This window comes from Amyelois transitella, chromosome 31, assembly GCF_032362555.1.
Source record: "Amyelois transitella isolate CPQ chromosome 31, ilAmyTran1.1, whole genome shotgun sequence".
Lineage (NCBI taxonomy): Eukaryota > Metazoa > Arthropoda > Insecta > Lepidoptera > Pyralidae > Amyelois > Amyelois transitella.
The window spans coordinates 1561742-1584780 of record NC_083534.1 but is presented as its reverse complement, the minus strand read 5'-3'; the positions used below and the strand labels follow the sequence as shown (position 1 = coordinate 1584780).

General features: G+C 38.0%; 3 protein-coding genes across 3 annotated transcripts; 2 read left to right on the top strand and 1 right to left on the bottom strand.

Moving 5' to 3' along the window:
- The first annotated feature begins 150 nt into the window (after window positions 1-150).
- LOC106137476 (zinc finger protein 37-like) lies at window positions 151-4388 on the top strand. The gene is made up of 5 exons (XM_060953179.1): window positions 151-395; window positions 1066-1207; window positions 1820-1915; window positions 2594-2761; window positions 3047-4388. Exons 1-5 carry the CDS (start codon window positions 243-245, stop codon window positions 4141-4143), a joined length of 1656 nt encoding a protein of 551 aa, XP_060809162.1. The 5' UTR covers window positions 151-242; the 3' UTR covers window positions 4144-4388.
- Window positions 4389-4801: 413 nt separating this feature from the next.
- On the top strand, window positions 4802-8738 carry LOC106137506 (uncharacterized). The gene is made up of 5 exons (XM_013338348.2): window positions 4802-4978; window positions 5581-5644; window positions 6240-6350; window positions 7191-7300; window positions 8307-8738. Exons 1-5 carry the CDS (start codon window positions 4904-4906, stop codon window positions 8427-8429), a joined length of 483 nt encoding a protein of 160 aa, XP_013193802.1. The 5' UTR covers window positions 4802-4903; the 3' UTR covers window positions 8430-8738.
- A 19-nt stretch (window positions 8739-8757) lies between these two features.
- Window positions 8758-20232, bottom strand: LOC106137499 (phenoloxidase-activating factor 2). The gene is made up of 9 exons (XM_060953304.1): window positions 20061-20232; window positions 17761-17893; window positions 16589-16737; window positions 15678-15834; window positions 14928-15058; window positions 13562-13674; window positions 11577-11738; window positions 9849-10012; window positions 8758-9542 (listed from the first exon to the last, which is right to left on the bottom strand). The coding sequence occupies exons 2-9, from the start codon at window positions 17890-17892 to the stop codon at window positions 9351-9353; spliced, it is 1200 nt and encodes a 399-aa protein (XP_060809287.1). The 5' UTR covers window position 17893; window positions 20061-20232; the 3' UTR covers window positions 8758-9350.
- Between the last annotated feature and the right edge of the window lie 2807 nt (window positions 20233-23039).

Below are 23039 nucleotides of genomic sequence, written 5' to 3'. Positions count from 1 at the left end.
TTATTTATTATTTATATTTTACGATAGCGATGTGACAAGCTTTTACAGAGCCATCTAGTGTCGAATAGCAACCAGCTCTTTCTCTACCGGGTTTGCCAACTTTAAATAAAATTAAAAACTGAAAACATTAATCAATCAATGTCAAATTAATGTCTGTTCTGTCAAACCCGCAGAAATCCGAAATTATGTTATTTATAAATAAATAAATTTATTATTGAAACAAATCAATTAACAAACAAACAATGAGTGCCAATAAAAATAAGCCTGTCGTCGATTCTGGCTTGTGCCGTTGCTGTGGAAATATAAAGAAGTGTCGGTTATTGAACGTAGAATACGAGTGGCTCGGACGAAGGGAAGTTTATTGTGACATGTTCGTGGATTGTTTTGGACTTGTTGTAAGTATTACATACATACATAAAATCACGCCTCTTTCCCGAAGGGGTAGGCAGAGACTACCTCTTTCCACTTGCCGCGATCTCTGCATACTGCCGCTTCATCCACATTCATAACTTTCTTCATGCAAGCTCGGCGGTTTCGGGTACATTTGACCTGACCCTTTACCATTGTAAGTATTATTTGCCTTTTAACTTTCATGATTAGTGTATTTAATAGTTTTCTTTTCATTCATGCCATTCAAACTTATATTGGTTCATGATCCCTGCCTTACTTTCTCATCATAGTGTATTCTATTATGAATGCATTCCTGGCTGAATATTTCAATTCTCGCAGTCCGTTTAATGCAACAACTCTCCTTCCTGGAGTTCGTCCTGGTCACCTCTGTGGATAGAGAGGAAGAGGAAGAAATGTAACTGCTATATCATACCATTAAATAAAAATTGACTTTTGATTTGACTTTGACTTGGCTGGGGAACATGGTTCCATTTTGTAAATTTTTATTTAACAATCTCTAATCTCTCTCTTTTTCTTTATTTTAATTTGAGACATAAAATCAAGTCTGTTTCCCAGAGGGGTAGACAGAGACTACATCTTTCCATTTATAACTTTCCACATTATTTTTCTCTCACAAGAATTAATCTTTTAATAATTGAATCTTCACACTTTCAGCTGTCAAACCTGGACGTGGAACCGTCGGACTGTCTGATCTGCGCCACATGCGTGACCCGCTTGCGGGACGCCACCACGTTCAGGGAACAGGTGCTGTCGTGCGAGCAGAGGCTTCTGCAATCTAAGATAATTGTGCACGAAGGTAAGTCTTCAATGTTTGCACAATAATCATGCTTACTGTAGGAAGTATAGTTATTCCTATAGAAGATAGAAGGAGAAAAGAGGAGAGAAGTAATCAGTTTCAGTAAATTACTATATTGTTGGATATAAAATATAAATATTTGACAATAAAAATAATTTTGTCATTCTTTCCTAACTAAACAAAATCATGGCAACATTGTTATTGTTGTTATTACGTACAAGAATGTTGCCTATATTTACGTTTTTTTATTCAAACTAATATGGAGCCCCATATACCTAACTAGCTTTGCCCGCGATTTCGTCGCGTGGTTTAGTTATTTTGGGCATCATTGAAGCCCCTAAAGGATGAATAATTTTTCTTTTCACATTTTCCATTATTTCTTCGCTCCTAATAGTCGCAACGTGATGTTATATAGCCTAAAGCCTTCCTCGATAAATGGTCTATTCAACACAGAAATAATTTTTCAATTCAAACCAGTAGTTCTTGAGATAAGCGCGTTCAAACAAACAAACAAACTCTTCAGCTTTATAATATTGGTATAGATTCAGTGTAACTCCGATTAAATATATGTACTTATGTAAGTTAATGTGTAATATTAGCAATTTTTCACAGATAAAATAAAAGCCGAATTGGAAATAAAACGAGAGACGGAAGGAGACTCTGACCCGAATGATGCTGATTATTTACCAGAGGAAGACAGTGATGGAGGTACGTGTAACTTTTCATACATACATACATAGCATCACGTCTATATCCCTTACGGGGTAGACAGAGCCAACAGTCTTGAAAAGACTGAAAGGCCACGTTCAGCTATTTGGCTTTATGATAGAATTGAGATTCAAATAGTGACAGGTTGCTAGCCAATCGCCTAAAAAAGAATCCCAAGTTTGTAAGCCTATCCCTTAGTCGCCTTTTACGACAACTATGGGAAAGAGATTGAGTTGTCCCATTTTTTGTATTGGGGCCGGGAACCACACGGCGAACGTAACTTTTCAGCCGCGTGGATGGATAGTGCCAGCTTCATAGAAAAGTATACTTATACTAGCGGGAGCGATGATTCGGCTCGACCGCCACCAAAGGGAAGATCTTCCGCCAGGCTGGTGTGACGCCTGGGGAACCGCGCGACACACGATGTTGAGTCGGAGATTGTATTTATGCTCCAATCCGTGAAATCTTAGTTTGCGCGATTTAGGTTACATACATACATACATACTTATGGTCACGGCTATATATAATTGTATAGAATAGGACCACTCCATCTCTTTCCCATGGATGTCGTAAAAGGCAACGAAGGGGTAGGCTTATAAACTTGGGATTCTTCTTTTAGGCGATGGGCTAGCAACCTGTCACAATTTCAATCTCAATTCTATTCTTTACAATTGTCAGGTGTACAAATAAAATTGGAGTCACCACCAGATGAGAAACCCAAGAAGCGAATGGTGTCCAAAAGGAAACCAGCTAAGAAGGTATCCGATGACCACTTGAAGGCCAAGAACGAACTGATGCTCACGATCAAGAAGATGAAAACGAAATTGGAAATTATGAATGCTGTTGGTGAGTTGGATCTTTTGCTTTTTGTAACATATATATATATATATTAAGCCTATATGTATATATACATATATATACATACATATATATATATATATGTATGTATGTATATATATGTATATATACATATAGGCTTAATGATGCAATTGAGATTCAAATTGTGAGAGGCTAGCTCATCGCCTAAAAGAAGAATCATAAGTTTATATGCTTATCCCTTAATCGCCTTTTACGATATCCATGATAAACAGATGTATACCTGAAATTTGAAACTCTATTACTTCATTGCAGATGATCCGTCAGAAGATCTACCTCTAAAACCTTCAGCGGTACAGAAATCCGTAGACAAGGAGATCAACTCGCTACGCAACGCTGTTACCATAGTGCAGAACTCTTTCGTGTGTCCGTTCCTGAACACTTTCAGTGACTACAATTGTATTTACTGCAAGGAAATGTTCACAGAGGCGGACAAACTCAGAGAACACACGCTAACTCACGACCCTAGCGGCTACGAAGAAGCGTTATACGATAAAAAGTTACCCCAAATCGATATAACCAAAATCGATTGTCGATTATGCCCAATCACAATCGAGAATCTGCAAGATTTGAAGGAGCATATAGTTACAAGCCACGGAAAAGTAATTTATAGTGATGCGGACAACGAATTCTTACAATTCAAGTTAAAATCTGGGAAGATGGAGTGCGTAGAGTGTGGTGCAAGTTTTGGTTTCTTCCACGGCCTGAAAAGACACATGGCTGAACATTTCGGTACGCATATATGTGAATTGTGCGGTGCCCATTATTTTGATCAGCACGGTTTGACTATGCATATGAAGAGTCATGAAGTCAAAATGGATTTTCCATGTGACCAATGCGGGAGGGTGTTCAAGTCAAAACATGGTAGGAATTATCATGTTACACACATGCATAATAAGCCTCAATATCCGTGTTATAAGTGCGATGAGATTTTGTTTTCTTACTCGAAGAGGTATCGGCATATGATAGATGTTCACGGTGAGACTAGATCGTTTGCTTGTGAGAACTGCGACAGAGTGTACGATAGTAGGAAAGGATTAAGGGAACACAATAGAAGAACGCATTTGAAGGTATTAAGGCACGAATGCACGGTTTGCGATAAGAAGTTCTACCAACCGTCCGCTCTGAAAGATCACATGACTTCTCATACCGGTGAAAGGAATTTTAGGTGTGAATATTGTGGGAAAACGTACCCTAGGATGAGGGCATTAAGGGTGCATCTTCAGTCGCACGACAGCGAGAAGAGATATAAGTGTAGTTTGTGTAATGCCGCGTATACACAAGCGAATAATTTGAAGAATCATATAAAAACAAAGCATCACGGTTTTGATGTAAAAGATGATGTGGAATAGTGCATGTGACGACTTCTGTATAGGTAACATGCATCGTCTTTATCACTTACGGGGTAAATAAAGCCCACAAGTCTCGAAAAAAGGCCATATTCAGCTGTCTTAATGACGTAATTGAGATAATAACAGGTTGCTAAGTAATGTAATTTTTCAAAATTCCCACGGGAATTTCAAATGATTGTCCGAGCTCACAGAAACTAATTAGATCTAAATAGTGTAATTATAAGTAAAAGATTATGATCTGTATAATGAGATTGATGTAAATAAATCTGTTATGTATTGTTATAGAATAAATATTTAATTTATTGTATTCATTCCTTTTATTCTGCCTCAATTACAGTAAGTACAGCAAGTACATTCGGGTGCGTTTGATTCCTGTGAGTTTAGAAAATTCACTCTATCTTTTCTTGTGGATGTCACGCGACTACATCTTTCCACTTGCCACAATCTCGGAGACGTGGTCACGTATGCTTGATAAAGCTAAATTTCAAGGGTAATTTTAAGAGGAAGACGGGCTGAAATTTAACATAAGGCTACAAAATTTCATTTTATCAATTAATAATAGGTATGTAGCTTGTGTTTATCCTTGCTTGACGAACAGTGAGAGTTCGAAAAAAGAAATGAAGTAAATGTCAACGTCATGTGTATCATTATTGTCAATGTCAAAAATTAAATGAAAATAGAACTGGAATTCCATTGTAAACACTAGTTTTGTATTTTCAATTATTTTTTTTATATCCAATGACTATAACACTTGACTAAAATGTCTAAAACAGCACATGTAGTGGAAGGTGAGGCGTCAGAATCTGATTCGGAGGTAGAAATCGCGAGATCACCTGTAAGTGTATAACTGCATCTATTTGTCACGTCCTCAACACTCATCTTTCTCCAGTCCCGGTCACTTTTTCGCTTCGTTTGAGGGGTCGCCTTTGACCAAGATCCTGGAATTGTGTGAATCAGGTTTTTACACGAAGCGACAACCTCCGAAACCTTACATTGACCTCCGAAACCTTGGCAGGGGAACCAAACCCTTAATTGATCATGGTAACATATCCAGTTTCATGAATGTGCCGGTTTCCTCATGATGTTTTCACTTAAGTTGGTCTTTGTCGGCTTCAGTGGCGCATGACAGTGCGCTCATCTGTGACACCTGAGGTCCCGGGTTCGAATTTTTTTTTTGCTTTCTTTGATTGGCCTGGGTCTTGGATGTTTATCTATATAAGTATTTATTATAAAACATAGTATCATTGAGTTAGTATCTCGTAACACAAGTCTCGAACTTACTTCGAAGCTAACTCAATCTGTGTAATCTGTCCCGTATATATTTATTTATTAACCTTAAGAGCATCAGTTTACACCACACCTACGAGTACAACATTCACCCATCAAAATAAAAATAAATTTTCGTTTTCAATGATTTTTTTAATCCAAATTTTTCAGGATTTAGTGGAACCCACTGCAGAAGTATTTGTGGTTGCTGGAGAGGCGCCAGAATCTGATGATGGTAGTTACTGAATATGTTATTTGTTTTGTATGAAAATGTAAGAATTGAGAGTTTAAATAATCCACATGATAGATTCAAGTATTTAAAGCTGATAAAACATAGATACATATAATCACGTCTATATCCCTTGTGGGGTAGACAGTCTTGAAAAGACTGAATGGCCACATTCAGCTTTTTGGCTTAATAATAGAATTGAGATTGAAATAGTGACAGGTTGCTAGCCCATCGCCTAAAAAAGAATCCCAAGTTTGTAAGCCTATCCCATAGTCGCCTTTTACGACATCCATGGGAAAGAGATGGAGTGGTCCTATTCTTTTTTGGTATTGGTACCACACGGTACACTTTTATTTTTGAAGCTGATATAGGCTCTCTAGGCTCTAGGCTTATAATAGAATTGATATACCAAAAGGGACAGATTGCTAACCCATTGTCTAAAGGAAGAATCCCAAATTCATAAGTCCATCCCATAGTCGCTTTTAACAACATCCATAAGTGTATGAAGTGGTCCTACCCATTTTTTATATTGGTGCCAGTAACCACTCTGCACATTATTTTATGCTCATGGCAAACGTATGATACGCAGTGTATATTTCAGAGTCCAAGATCACTCTGCCACAGAACGGGCCAGACCTGCCGCTCCACTCGTTGACCGCACCGACAAGTCCCAACAAGTTGGTGTACACGTCCCTTTTGCACCAAAAGTTGTGTAAGTTTTCATTAAATACATATTGTAATCTATACTAATATTATAAAGCTGAAGAGTTTGTTTGTATGAACGTGCTAATCTCAATAACTACTGGTCCGAATTGAAAAATTATTTTTGTGTTGAATTGACCATTTATCGAGGAAGGCTTTAGGCTATATAACATCACGTTGCGACTATTAGGAGCGAAGAAATAATGGAAAATGTGAAAAGAAAAATTATTCATCCTTTAGGGGCTTCAATGATGCCCAAAATAAATATTCCACGCGGACGAAGTCGCGGGCACAGCTAGTTATATTATAAAGAGATTGCGTATCGGTGGTCGAATCGGTAAGGTTAAAACTGTCGGCTCTGTCCACCCCGCAAGGGATATAGACCTGATTATATGTTATGTTATTACATTGACGTCTTTTCAAGTCTGTCGGCTCTGTCTACCCCGCCAGGGATTAAACGTGATTATATTTGCTTGCCGTGTGGTTCCTGACACAAATACAAAAAAGAATAGGGCCAATCCATCTCTTTCCCATAGATGTCGTAAAAGGCGACTAAGGGATAGGCTTACAACCATGGGATTCTTTTTAAGGCGATGGCCTAGCAACTTGTCACTATTTGAATTTCAATCCTATCTTAAAGCCAAATAGCTGAACGTGGCCTATCAGTCTTTACAAGACTGTAGGCTCTGTCTACCCCGCAAGGGATATAGACGTGATTATATGTAACTATGTATGTATATCTCAGTTCTATCATTAAGCCAAATAGCTGAACGTGGCCTATCAGTCTTTACAAGACTGTAGACTCTGTCTACCCCGCAAGTAGTCTGTATGTATGTATCCAACATCACAGGGGAATGCAATGTGTCCCTGAGAGCCACCATCGAGGGCCTGGTGCGTCACACCACGGACATATCCGTGGAGAAGCTCGCCAGCGCTGATAAGACTTTGCTCAATGTTCAGGTAAATTTATTATAATATATTAACTACTAGCTGTGCCCGCGACTTCGTCCGCGTGGAATAGTTATTTTGGGCATCATTGAAGCCCCCAAAGATGAATAATTTTCCCCGTTGTTTTCATATATTCCATTATTTCTTTGCTCCTTATAGTTGCAGCGTGATGTTATATAGAATGTTAAAGGAATGAAGACGTGACTATATACATATGTATGTATGTATACTACCACACAATAATATAGGACCATATTTCGATTTGTGTAACGTTATCTAAGCTTGAGTGGAAAGAGATGGAGTGGTCATGTTCTTTTATTCTTTTGATGCCGGGAACCACACGACACGCGGCGGTTAATATATATATATACATATATATATTTTAGATATTTATTTGTTACAAGACAAACACGGATATTATATAATTTAAAACTAAAGCTAAAATTACTTATAAAAAGAAAGAAAAAAGATATGTACTTACAAACTAATTAATTTAAAACTAAAACTACTTATCTTTTTTCTTTCTTTTTATAAGTAATTTTAGCTTTAGTTTTAAATTATATAATATCCATGTTTGAGTCTTGTAACAAATAAATATCTAATTCAGTTATGAAATTGAAACCTGTCAGTCAGATTTAATAAATAAAAAATTATATGTATTCAGAACTAGCGGTGCCCGCGACTTCGTCCGCGTGGAATAGTTATTTTGGTGTTCGACATGATGCTTTAATTTGACATAACTTTTTTATTTATGAACCGATTGACATGAAACAAACACTAAAGCATAACTGAAGCATACCACAATATATTCGTGAAAACCGCATCCAACTCGGATCAGCCGTTTCTGAGATTAGCGTGAACAGACAAAGAGACAAAAAAAAAATTTATTACATTTTTGGCATAACAATAAGCCCTGCTATTTTTTTTATTTTTATTATCAATGTACAGACAGCACTTTTCTACAATTTTATTATATGTATAGATATATTATTTTTTTTTATTTATATTTCTTCATCAGGAGAGCATGCGAGCGACCAATGCCAACTTGACGTTGGCCCGGGCTCGCCTCAAACAAATACACGCCATATTAGAAAAGGCTAATTGCCCGGCGGCGCTGCCAACCGTCAAAGTTAAACCCTGAAATATATGGAACTACCTTCATTTAAAAAAAAGGATACAATGTATCCCTATATGATTGTTAAAATAAATTAATTAAGTAAGTACTCGTAAAATACTCGACGTAATTTGCTGCCGTTTCAATACGCTGGTGAAGAAGCGGCGGAACAAACTGCACTGCAACCACACGACACTAACTAAGAAAACTTCATTGTGGGACCAAATTTTTATCAAAACGGTTTAAGTTTATTTTCTAGTTTAATTTTTTGTTTAAAGTATTTTATTGAATTATTATTAAGTATAATATGTAAATAAAAGAAGTTATTGTTGTTCATATTTGGTATTTCATTTTTATTTCCCACCCACTTCAGAATTGTTTACATTTCCACCACTTTTTCGCGCGTCTTCGCTTACGTGGGGATGTCCAGAGAAAAACTCGAATAATCCTATCCTACTAATATTATAAATGCGAAAGTTTGTATGTCAGGATGCCAGTATGGATGTTTGTTACTCTTTCACGCAAAAACTACTGGAACCGATTACGATGAAAATTGGTATGTAGGTAGCTGAAGACCCAGAATAACATATAGGCTACTTTTTATCCCGGAGTTCCCGCGAGATTGATAGGGTTTCCATGCGGATAAAGTCGCGGGCGGGTCGCTAGTTAATTAAATTCAAAAGTTTTATTCATTATTATGAGACATCATTGTGGTTGACGTCAAATATATAACTTAAAAACTAAGTTTACCGCCGCTTCCAAAGCGTCAGTGCAGAAGACGCGGTAACAAACTGAACTGCAGCATTTTCCTCAACAACGTCAACCTTACGATTATCCAAATTTAGAATAGAAATAAGTCAGTCAGTAATACGACTTTCCAATACAAAAGAAAAGTCAATAAAATCAAAAGATGAAAATTACAAATATTTTTTTTTTTATATATCATTCTCACAAGTTATATCCGCTCGTGTCGTACCCCCAGTCGGCCATTTTGTCGTCCACCCATTGTCTGAAGGCGGGAACGTTGGCATACACGGCCGGCACGTCTTTACCGCCGCAGCCGATGCCCCACGAGACCAATCCTGACAGCTTGTAGCGGTCCCCGCCTATGGGACAAGCTAGGGGGGCGCCACCGTCGCCCTGGCAGAAGACATATCATATAATCACGTCTTTTCCCCTTGCGGCGTAGACAGAGCCAACAGTCTCGATTAGACTGATAGGTCACGTTCAGTTTATGTATTTTTTTTATATATTTTTAGGTGGGTTTATAAACTTGGGATTCTTTTAGGCGATGGGCTAGCAACCTGTCGCAATTTGAATCTGAATTCTATCATCAAGCCAAAAAGCTGAACGTGGCCTATCAGTCTTATGAAAACTTTTGGCTCTGTCTTCCACGCAAGGGATATAGACGTGAGTATATATATGGATGCATGTTATGTAATTTACCTGGCAAGTGTCCTTCCCCTCCTCCCCTCCAGCACAGACGAAGCTGCTGTGAAGCTTAAACTTGGACCCTAGGCGAGTCTTCTTCAGCAGCTGATTGCATCTCTCATGCTGCACCATGTCGATCTCCACTTTCTTCAGGATCACGGCGTAGCGACCTTTGAGACCTGGGCGCAGTATTCCAGTTAAAATAGCAAAAATAGATACAGATTCAAATTTTTTTTTTTTTTAACTAAACTGATTTTATACACAAGAAAAAATACGGCAACACACATTATTAGGCTCATGAGAAAGTGTAGGATCTTCTTGATGTGAACTCAATTTGCATTGTTAAAAAAAAGAAAGTCAAGGAGAATTACATACTTTCGTAAAATGATTGATGAAGTTTATACATAGATATAATAGGTGTCCCGGCAAACATTGTGTTTCCATATAAATAATTTTGAAGTAATTTCTATTTACAATGTTAAGAGTAGACAACCCTTACCACTAAGGAGTATGAAAAATAGATGTTGGCCGATTCTCAGACCTACTCAATATTCTCACAAAAGTTTCATGAGAATCGGTCGAGCCGAGTATGGAAACGACCATTGTGACACGAGAATTTTATATACATATAAGCTAATAAATTGTAGCAATATATTAAAATACTCGTTTGTAATATGGTGGCTTTTTAAATGAGTTTTTATTCCGACAGATTGCGTTATTCCGCGCCATCGATTATTGCCGAGTCGAGTCGAGACTTCTGAAATGAGTACCTCATTTATTGTATGTCCGTTACAAACTGTTAGTCTAGTATCTCTCATGACAATGACATTGACACTCATAGATAACAAAGTCGCTATTTTAGTCTGTTTGTCTGTATGCTTAAATCTTTAAAATTACGCAACGGATTTTGATGCGGTTTTTTGTAACAGGTAGAGTGATTCAAGAGGAAGGTTTTTATGTATAATATACATAAAAATAAAGCTTTATGTAGTTTATTACTGTCATTTATTTAATTGTTCCATGTTTAATTATGTAAGTATTAGCATGTATGTTTAGTTAAATATGTTAAACGTTATTTATGCACACGCCATACCGCTCCAAAATTAATCTCTCCTCTCATGGGTCTACTGGAAGAGATTTCTTTTGAAATAAGTAACACCTTTGTACTAGAATTACTGTAATAAATGCTTCTGTATATAATTTTGTGTACATAAATAAATAAATATAATCCTACTACTATTATAAAGGCGAAAGTTTGTATGGATGTATGGATGTTTGTTACTCTTTCACGCAAAAACTACTGAACCGATTACCATGAAATTTGGTATGTAGGTAGCTGAAGACCCAGAATAACACATAGGCTACTTTTTATCCCGGAGTTCCCGCGGGATTGATAGGGTTTCCATGCGGACGAAATCGCGGGCGGCCTCTAGTAACATTTACAATTTTGCACCCGTGCGAAGCCGGGGCGGGTCGCTAGTTAATCATATGACACAGCACCTAGTTGGTAGACTCTAATGATGACTACACGCACACGCATTGAAAACTACCTACCTATCGAAGATCCTAAGTAGTTCCGCGCGCAGCCAGCACGGAGTGAATATATTTTATTGTTTAACTACCGACAATTCGTACGCGTCCACTAAATGTAAATATTTGAAGTTCTCATTGTAAGTGAATTTTTTGTAGATTCTTTTATGAGAATAAATTTCTTTAACCGTAACCGTAATTTAAAAGACTCACCGAATTGGTTCTTCCCCCACCCGTTAGCGACGCATCCCTTGCTCTCGTCAAAGCTCTCGCCCTGTCTCGGCATGCACACCACGTTGATGTGTTCAGCTAGCTCCAGAGGCCGCTCCAGGCGTAGAAGCGCTATGTTGTTCACCAGATTTTTGGAGTGGAAACCTGATTTAACATGTGATTTTATAATGACAGAACCTGCTATACATACATACATAAAATCACGCCTCTTTCCCGGAGGGGTAGGCAGAGACTACCTCTTTCCACATGCCACGATCTCTGCATACTTCCTTCGCTTCATCCACATTCATAACTCTCTTCATACAAGCTACCTTTAAAATCAAAATGGCCACGTACTGCCCCTTAACTTGGTATGTTTCTTTGAGTTACCTGGTTGACTGGAAGAAATCCCTCATAGGGATAAGTCCGCCAGTGTGCATTGTTATATTTTTAAATACCTGCTATTAGTCATTTATTTCAGCCGTGTAATTTCCAGCACTTTAGAATACAACAACATACATACATATATATGGTTAAGTCCATATCCCTTGCGGGGTAGACAGAGCCAACAGTCTTGAAAAGACTGAATGGCCACGTTCAGCCATTTATGATAGAATGGAGATTCAAATAGTGACAGGTTGCTAGCCCATCGCCTAAAAAAAGAATCCCAATTTTGTAAGCCTATCCCTTAGTCGCCTTTTACGACATCCATGGGAAAGAGATGGAGTGGTCCTATTCTTTTTCATTGGTGCCGGGAACCACACGGCACCAATGAAAAAGAATAGAATACAAAAACACTCTATATATTCCCCCATGGATGTCGTAACAGGCGACTAAGAGATAAGCTAAAAAAACTTGATATTACTGTTATAGGCTAGCAACTTGTCACTATATAAATCTGAATTCCACCAGTAAGTGGCCTTTCAAGTCTTCGAGCCTGTCGGCTCTGTGTACCCCGCAAGGGATATAGACGTGACTATATGTATGTATGTTATGCATTCTGTACGTAAAGGGTAGGTCATGAGGATCCGAAACCTAGTTAGATATACACATCTTTTTACCTCATTACCTGTGTTTTTTTTACTTTTTCTTATGGTGCAATAAAGAGTCTATCTATCTATCTTTCATATATGTATGTGTGGCGACATCTCTCTCTACGCCACACGTCACAACAGCCAATCACACGACAACTGTCAATCGTCGCAAAGAAGAAGACCCGCTCGACCAATAGCAGCGAAGAATCTGAATCGCGCAAACAAAGATTTCACTTTTTCAGATTTGAGTTTTTTTTTTTCAAGACTGTTGGCTCTGTCTGCCCCGCAAGGGATATAGACGTGACGTGACGTGACGTGTATGTATGTATAAAGATTTCACGGATTGGAGCATAAGTACAACCTCCGACACAACATCGTGTGTCGCGCGGTTCCCCAGGCATAACACCAGCCTGGCGGATGATTTTCCCTTTGGTGGCGGTCGAGCCGAATCATCGTTTTCGCTACATATGTATATACTAGCTGTGCCCACAACTTTGTCCGCGTGGAATTGTTCAATTTGGGCATCATTGAAGCCCTCAATGATGAATAATTTTTCCCCTTTTTTCACATTTTCCATTACTTCTTCGCTCCTAAAAGTTGCAGCGTGATGTTATAGAGCCTAAAGCCTTCCTCGATAAATGGTCTATTCAACACAAAAAGAATTTTTCAATTCGAACCAGTAGTTCCTGAGATTAGCGCGTTCAAACAAAACAAACTCTTCAGCTTTATAATATTAGTATACTAGAGGCCGCCCGCGACTTCGTCCGCATGGAAACCCTATCAATCCCGCGGGAACTCCGGGATAAAAAGTAGCCTATGTGTTATTCTGGGTCTTCAGCTACCTACATACCAAATTTCATGGTAATCGGTTCAGTAGTTTTTGCGTGAAAGAGTAACAAACATCCATACAAACTTTCGCCTTTATAATAGTAGTAGGATATAGATGAAACTTACCACTGTTTATGTAAATTTCTTGGACAGTTCTCTCTTGATAAGGCAGTCTTTCTTTGTTTGTCTGTGTGTCCCACTCGCCAGCTCGGATCTTCAACGTCTCAGGGTCGGGAAACCTGTTACCAAGAGAATATCTCTTGAGGAAAGTAAGGTTGATAACGAAATCAAAATGGCCACGTACTAATTACAGTAAAACTCCAATTATCCGAACTCCGACTATCCGAATCGCCGATTATCCGAATCAAATCAATCAATCCGAAAACGGTTGAAGACCGCAAAACAGCTTACATTGACGGAGATAATGATTTTTATTTCTAAACTTGTACATAGGTAAGTACATTTTATTTATATTTAAAACATGTGAAAATTTCATGTTTCTTTCATTTAATTCAATAAAAAAATAGTGCAATATCAAAACGTAGCTTTTATTCTCTCCAATGGCAATTTTTTTTAAAAAATCCGATTATCCGAATTCCGAATATTTGATTATCCGAATGGGTCCCGGTCCCCATTTATTCGGATAATTGGAGTTCTACTGTACTAATTTGCCGTGTGTTCCCGGTACAAGTACAAACAGTACAAATCCCGTGGGATTTTCGTAAAACCTGGATTCTTTTGTAGCTAGCGCTGAGTTCGGACTGGCGAGGCTAAAAAGCGGATAAAGGCAAGTTGAGCTATTGAACGTGGCCGTTCAGTCAGGTTAATAGCATATTACCTACAAAGAGAAACCCGAATTTATTAGCCGTACCCTAAGTGATATGGAGTGGTCCTATTCTTAAGTTCCATGAACCATACGACATCAATAAAATGAATAAATCTGGGTATAGATTCAGTTAGTAAAGTTTGTTTGTTTATTTGTAAATAATTTATTGTAGGTACATTAAAAGACTTTAAAAATATAACAATGCACACTGGCGGACTTATCCCTATGAGGGATTTCTTCCAGTTAAACAGGTACCTAACTCAAAGAAACATATGAAGTTAAGAGATAGTAGCTACAGCTAGGTACAAGTGTTAGTAATTAGTACATACATACATACATACGGTCACGACTATATCCCTTGCGGGGTGACAGAGCCAACAGTCTTGAAAAGACTGAATGGCCACGTTCAGCTATTTGGCTTAATGATAGAACTGAGATTCAAATAGTGATAGGTTGCTAGCCCATCGCCTAAAAAAGAATCTCAAGGTTGTAAGCCTATCCCTTAGTCGCCTTTTACGACATCCATGGAAAAGACATGGAGTGGTCCTATTCTTTTTTGTATTGGTGTCGGGAACCACACGGCACTCTTCTTTTTCTTATGGTGCAATAAAGAGTCTATCTATCTATCTGTTTATCAAAATGATAGTTACGATGCTAAGCACTCACCTGCTGGCTATATGTGCCCCTGTCATGACCACTTGTGGGTGGACGATGACTCCGACGCCCGCGTAAGACAGGTTACGGTTGTCCAGCAGGGCCACCACCCACGGAAACTCGCCGAATTCCGCCTCAGCACCCTGGATTACGAAAATATCTTTAATTAATTTTATCTAATTCCTTTGTTGTTTGTTGTTCTAAAGCGTCAGTGCAGAAAAGCGGTACGTCTAACAAACAATATATGTAGATACTAGAGGCCGCCCGCGACTTCGTCCGCATGGAAACCCTATCAATCCCGCGGGAACTCTGGGATAAAAAGTAGCCTATGTGTTATTCTGGGTCTTCAGCTACCTACATACCAAATTTCATGGTAATCGGTTCAGTAATTTTTGCGTGAAAGAGTAACAAACATCCATACATCCATACAAACTTTCGCCTTTATAATAGTAGTAGGATATTGTTGCTAAAAACACAGTTGTTTTTTTAATTTTTAATTAATACGATTTATCTTAGTTTATGTATGTTTATTTATTAATAAGTTTGTACATTTATATTTAGTGGATAGGTTTCACTACTTTTTACTGAATTATCTAGTTCCTTTATTGTTTGCCGGTTGACTGGAAGAGATCCCTTCATGGGATAAGTCCGCCATTACAAGTGATTACTATTTTCTTGTTACTGTGTAAACTATGCAATAAAGATATGACAAACAAACAATAAACATATTACAAATAAACAAACAAGGCAAGTTATACTCACACTCCCACCTTTGATGGTGAAATCGACTCCCCTTGGGTTCCTATATCCGCACCCCCTCAGCCTGGTGGGGTCTGGCTTCGGGACCACCACATCTTCAGGGTCTTTGGGGTTGGTACAGCATCGCTCCACGCTCTCTTGGCACTCATCCTCTCCAAATCTGTGGGCAGGTAAAGTGATAGGTGTAAATATTTACATGACATTATGACAAGTGGTTCTCAGCACACTCTAGAGTAGGACCACTTCATCTGTTTCTCATGGATGTTGTAAATGGCGACTAAGGGCACCATTCATTTAAGTGCAGCTTTTACCATGATCCAATATGGGTTCAGGTCAGGATCCAGGATCCACGGTCAAAGGCATACCCCGGGCTCCTCTCCAGAGTGGTGAGGATGCAACCGGGACTGAAGCCCGGAGAAAGAAGAAGAATAGGTACTTTTTTTTTTAAATATATACGAGACAAATTACACAAATTGAGTTAGCCTCGAAGTAAGTTCGTGACTTGTGTTACGAGATACTAACTCAACGATACTATATTTTATAATAAATACTTATATAGATAAACATCCAAGACCCAGGCCAATCAGAAAAAGCTCTTTTCTCATCATGCCCTGACGGGGATTCGAACCCAGGACCTCCGGTGTCACACACAAGCGTACTACCGTTGCGTGCGCCACAGAGGCCGTCTTTACAACCTGCAGTGTTTGTATCTAGTAATGGATACAATAGGCTGTCTCACACACACAAGTCGGTATTATAAATGTCAAGTTGACATTGACAGTTGCGTGCGAGCGGCAATCGCAGACAGACGTGTACTGGTACTTGGTGTGGTAGTGAGCCGGTGACTGTACGTAGTATAAATATCACGTATTTTACACAACCGATGGTTTGTTTTTCGTTCAAAGCAACTTTACCTAATGTCTAGCTCTCCCCATCCCGTGACTGTGGCGTTGTTGGCGTCGATTCCCACCAGCTCGGTATTGCACAGGTAATACGGCACGCACTTGCAACTCTGACCGTTTTTATCGATAAACTCGTTTTTGTCGGTCGGTTTCACTGTGATCTGAAAACAGAGAATAGACATGTTTTTTTTTACGTGACAACGTCTTATAATTCTATTGAGCCGGCTGCACGCATGAAAAAACATGACTCGTGCGGCGTTACCTCGCTCTGAGGCATTCCGTGTAAGGCTTGAAGTGCAAGCGAGAGCGCGGAACGAGCGACAAAGAGGTACAATCGGCCTTCGCGTTCGGCAGCGTTCGACATCCGTTACTCTCCTACTTGAGTGAGCGGACTTTACTTCGGAGAACTTGCATGCATGTTTTTAAACATGTCCAACAGTCTTGCAAAATACTGATAGTTCACGTTCAGCTTTTTGGCTTGCTGATAGAATTGGGATTCATATAAGTATATATAAATCATATCATAGATAAAAAAATAACAGTATTTCTCCACTATTTAATGGATGTTATAATACATATAAACCTTCCTTTTGAATCACTCTATCTATTGAAAAAACCGCATCAAAATCCGGTGCGTAGTTTTAAAGATTTAAGCATACAAAGGGACATAGGGACAGAGAAAGCTAGGTACTTTGTTTTATACTAAGTAATGTATTATATATATATATATATATATATATATAATATATTATCACGTCTTTATCCCTTACGGGGTAGACAGAGCCAATAGTCTTGAAAAGACTGATAGGCCACGTTCAGCTGTTTGGTTGGCTTAATGATAGAATTGAGATTCAAATAGTGACGGGTTGCTAGTCCATCGCCTAAAAAGAAATCCCAAGTTTGTAAGCCCATCCCTTAGTCGCCTATTACGACATCCATGGGAAAGAGATGGAGTGGTCCTATTCTTTTTTTTTATTGGTGCCGGGAACCACACGGCACTAATATCATTACATAGTATAAAACAAAGTCGCCATTTTCGTCTGTTTGTCTGTATGCTTAAATCTTAAAAATTACGCAACGGATTTTGATGCGGTTTTTTGTAACAGGTAGAGTGATTCAAGAGGAAGGTTTTTATGTTTAATTTTTTCCGAATTTTCGCTAGTATAATATAATGTGATACATACGTCTTCAAATTGTGGTGATGTGGTCACCGTGGGCTCTGTGGGGGGTGGGCCGAACACGTCGATCAGGACTGACGGCTCGATAGTGCTCTGTCCAGCCGCAGCTGCCAGGAATGGTATGAGGAAGAGGAGCATCCTGGAAAAATTTATCAAACAGGATACTTACTTATATATCGATATTTATTACTTCGTATTACCTAATATTATATATATTTACAAACAAAATTAATATATATATATATATATATATATTCACGAATATAGCTTGGAATATATATATTTCCATTTGTGAATAAAAATTACTTCGAATGCTAACCACTCTTTAACAGTGAGGGAAAACATCGTGAGGAAATGACTCTTTTATACAAAGATTATTACTTATAAAAGACGCATTTCAAAGATTAGTATAAAAGTTATCTCGTGTGGTTCCCGGCGCGAAATAGAAATAAGGATGGGACCACTCCATCTTTTCCCATGGATGTAAGAAATTGATGTAAATAAAAGGCGACTGGAATATGCTTAAACTTGGGATTCTTCTTTTAGGCGATACGCTAGCAACCTGTCACTATTTGAATCTCATTCAGCCAAACAGTCGAACTTAGCCAACATTCTCTTCAAGATAGTTGGCTCTGTCTACCCCGCGAGGGATATAGACGCGACTATATATATAAGCTTAACTGTAATTCAAGTTATGTGCTTTATGATATGCAAGAAAGATTTTAAATTGAATTAAATTCTCTGCAAAGGTTGCGGATGTCATACGGAAGGAGGGAGTATCTTATGTAAAAACCTGACTTATCCAATCCAGGACCATAATGACTATTCAAATATAGCCTTCGAGCAGTGAAATGCCTCACTGGTAGAGCAGACAATTTTTTTTCAATTTTTTTTACAAAAAAAAAGTTAGTCTATGATTCAAAGATACATCATTTTTTTTTCATTCCAGACAAACTCGCCAGACTGGTTAGGTCTTAAGCAAAATAATTACTGTGTGCTCACTTGAGGAAAACCCGGTGTTGAAATCATGTGGACGTTGCAAAATATGACGGAGATTACGTGGCCATGACACTTGCAAAGATTATTTTATATATAATTTACTAACTTCTGTGCCGGTCTTTGCTACCGTGGTATTAAAAAAAAAGTTATGTTACCTATACCTAGTTCTGAATTTTTGAAGAAATTTTATCAACAATAAACTAAAACTTTAGGGCGAACTAAAACATAACTTAAGTATATTTAATATTATTTAATACTTTAAAATAAATAAGATTTTATCTGGCTCGGTGGCAAAAAATCATTAAAATCGGTCCTCTACTAATGGACCGATGGATGGACCGAATTACAAAAAATACTACAAATATTTTTTGATTATGAGTTATTAGTACCTATGTGCCTGTGTCAAAAAGCGGTTTGATTGAGAACGGTCATACGACCCTGCACACCGATGTTAGTTTCTTAAATCGACTTAAACTTATTACCGACTTCAAAAAGGCGATACTCTAATCGACTCGTACTTTTTATTTGTTTGTTTATTTCTAAATTTGTACACCTATTCTCTCAAAACAATTAAAACTATGAGGTTTTCGTTATTGGATTGCACATCCGCCGAAAGGTTGAAGAGTACCTAAGTATGACTTAAGTATTTATTATTTTCCGTTCACTTTTTGTATGCAAGAACCAGAACTATCCAAGTTGCTAAAGATTAAAAAAAAATTAACTCTAGTCACCTAAGAATAAAGTAGATATATAAAGTGAACTTAATGCACTAACAACATTCTCTACCAGTCGACCAAACTCAAGACTGTGGAGCCAACAAGCAATAAACCTTCAATGAGCTACCATTTTGATGTCCAAACTAAGTTTCGATGGATCCAATGGGTATGACAGGTTAAAATTAAGCGCTTCAAGTCTTATTTCCCAGGGGAACCTAATAACTTAGATCATGGCTGCCGACTAGGATGAAAGGGCTCATTCCCGTAGTCGCTTCTGACTACACCGGGAATATCATCCTTTTATCATAATCGTACCAATTAGTGGAAACAGTGAGCATCAAAATTGGATTGCAAATAAAATTTTGAATGAATAATAATTTTAATTATATAAGTTTTTCATCCATACAGGTAATTAAGAAGTAAAACACTACTATAGTGTCCATGACACATAATAATTGTAAACAAAACAATTATGACGTGTAATTATTAAATACACAAAGCTGGTTTTTTTTTGTACCTAATGGTCGTTAGCCTGTTACTCTAAGGTTAACCACGAAATCTATAATGTAACAAAGACAAAGTATCACTTACCTAAAAAAATAAAATATCTAATTAAAAAAAAACTATTAAAACCATATCACTGCCTACAATTTGGTATAATTAAAAAGTCATATTTTTTTTTTCTTATTACAAAATTAGAATTCTATAAATGCGCGCGTACCGTTTCGCATCGCGGCGGTAACTGGTTTTCGGTTTATTTAACTTGTTTTGTTGGTCAATATCCGAGAATCGGATGGTATCAAAAGGCAAGGCGTTATAGATAACCTCTACCGTCAATCAGCCACATTGGCTCGCTTACGCACTGCACGAAAATCCTTGAGGCGGTCAGCCGGTCAAAGGTTTTTCCTTTGCCACATCATTTCATACATTATATTACCGGCCAATTTATAGATGGGTGGATATGATCAGGACCCATCACACGTAGGTACCAAGATGGAATGTAAAGGAAACAGCTTATGACAGAACAGGTGATCAAGACCCGACCATAAAGACACGACCTACTTTACTTATACATACATACATATGGTCACGTCTTTATCTCTTGTGGGGTAGACAGAGCCAACAGTTTTGAAAGGATTGAATGGCCACATTCAGCTATTTGGCTTAATGATAGAATTAAGATTCAAATAGTGACATGTTGCTAGCCCATCGCCTAAAAAAAGAATCCCAAGTTTGAAAGCCTACCCCTTAGTCGCCTTTTACGACATCCACGGGAAAGAGGTCCTATTCTTTTTTGTATTGGTACCGGGAACCACACGGCACTACTACACTTTACTTATTAAACCTTAAATAAATTTTAGTGAAAATAAGCGAAATGTTAACTGGTCTTATGGCTTGAAAAGGTTGTAGCGGACGGGGCTGTTCCCGGCTTTATCACCACGAAAGTGAAGATCTCCTGCTTCCGCGTTGTACTTATATAATTAAAGATTTCACGGATTGGAGCATATATACAACCTCCGACACAACATCGTGTGTCGCGCGGTTCCCCAAGCATCACACCAGCCTGACGGAAGATCTTCCCTTTGGTGGCGGTCGAGCCGAACCATCGCTCCCCCTACATGCCGTACTCATCCAAACGCGGCCTTTCAGGACTGTTGACTCTGTTTACCCCGTAAGGGATAAATATGTGATTATTGTATGTATGCATTTTATTCTGATTTTGTACAGTGCGTAAGCTTAATAATAGCTTTTCGCATTTAAGTATTATTATGAAGGATATAATGTCGTTATAGGTATTGAATGTTATTTAGGTAGGTATTTCAATAAAATTAAAGTACCCTCGATCCGTGAATGGCATAGAAAAAATGAATTTTATTTTGACTTTAGAGTCTTAGGTAATTATGTTTCAGATAACAGCCGAGAATTATGTTACATGCAGTGGAAAAGCCCGCATAGCACACAATAAGATTTTTTATTTTATACGTATATAATCACGTCTATATCCCTTGCGGGGTAGACAGAGCCAACAACCCTGAAAACACTAATAGGCCACGTTTGGCTTAATGATAAAATTGAGAATGAATGATGTTATTTATTACTTATTTTGGGGAGCGGTCCCTTAGTCGCCGTTTAATACATCCGTGGGAATGATATGGAGTGGTCCTATTCTAATGTGCCGAAAATCACACGGAATAAGGCATACCTAAGTATATCACATCTTTCCTCTTGTCCGGCCAAACCCAGAGGAAAGATAGGACTTAGACCTTGTTGACTGTAGTATGAGATATATTTGTAATGCTAATAAACTTTTATCGTCTTTTTTATATTCTTTTATCGTCCACATTCTATTCTAATTTTGGATAATTGTGAAATTGACGTTGTTGAAGAAAATGCTGCAGTGCAGTTTGTTACCGCTTCTTCTGCACTGACGCCTTGGAAGCGGCAGTAATCTTAGTTTAAAGTAATTTATTTGACGTCAACCAATGTTGTGAAACCAAACGTTTCGACAATTATTAAGCGATATTATAGTAGATATCCTATAATAATGAATAAAAATTTTGAACTTTGATTTTTTTAATTCATTCATTAGTCTGTGTAATTTGTCCAAAAAAAAAAAACAAAAAAAAAGATTCAACTGTTAAGGCTTATCTATGGAGTTTAGTCACCGACTGAACATTCCTGTAATAAGACCTAACGTGTCGCGAGGATCTTCCCATCTCAGAAGTTACATGCATAAAATCGCGCATCTTTCCCGGAGGGGTAGGTAGTACATATGGTCACGTCTTTATCTCTTGCAGGGTAGACAGAGCCTTGAAAAGACTGAATGGCCACGTTCAGCTATTTGGCTTAATTATAGAATTGAAATTAATATAGTGACAGCTTGATAATCCATGGCCTAAAAACAATCCCAAGTTTGTAAGCCTATCCATTAGTCGCCTTTTACGACATCCATGGGAAAGAGATGGAGTGGTCCTATTCTTTTTTGTATAGGTTCCGGGAACCACACGGCGGATAGGTACCTAGTACTTACCGATTATTATCTTTATTAATGTGTTCTTCTTTTGATAGATCCGTTAGATTAATATTAAACTTAAGTAAAATAGTAATTAACAAAGAAATATAACTAATTCGATTATGTGGAGGATGTGGTGCGGTATGGAGCCACATACAAATCTTAAAAACAATATTCAATTCAACCTGCCCAGCTGTTTTGCCCAAATATTTGGGAACGTTTGAAATGGCAACCCAAGGCTTTGCTGTCGTCTAGGTTAAGAATTCAAAAATTCTATTATTCTCAGTAAATGAAGCTTTTATTGATAGGTATGCCATCACAAATTTTCTGCCCATTTTTCTGTGTAAACGAGTACATATAATAAAACGTCAAATCTCGCATAAAAGCGGCCTTGGCAAGACTTGCGACTCCAAAATGCCTGTTTGGTCTAATGCGCAGGTCTAACCAACCATTAGGCCGGCACTGTTGTATATCAGCGAGAACGCACTCAAATCTAATATAAAAAAAAAACATAGTATCTCTTGCGAATCCCCTGGCTATGCCTGGCGGTGAAAACC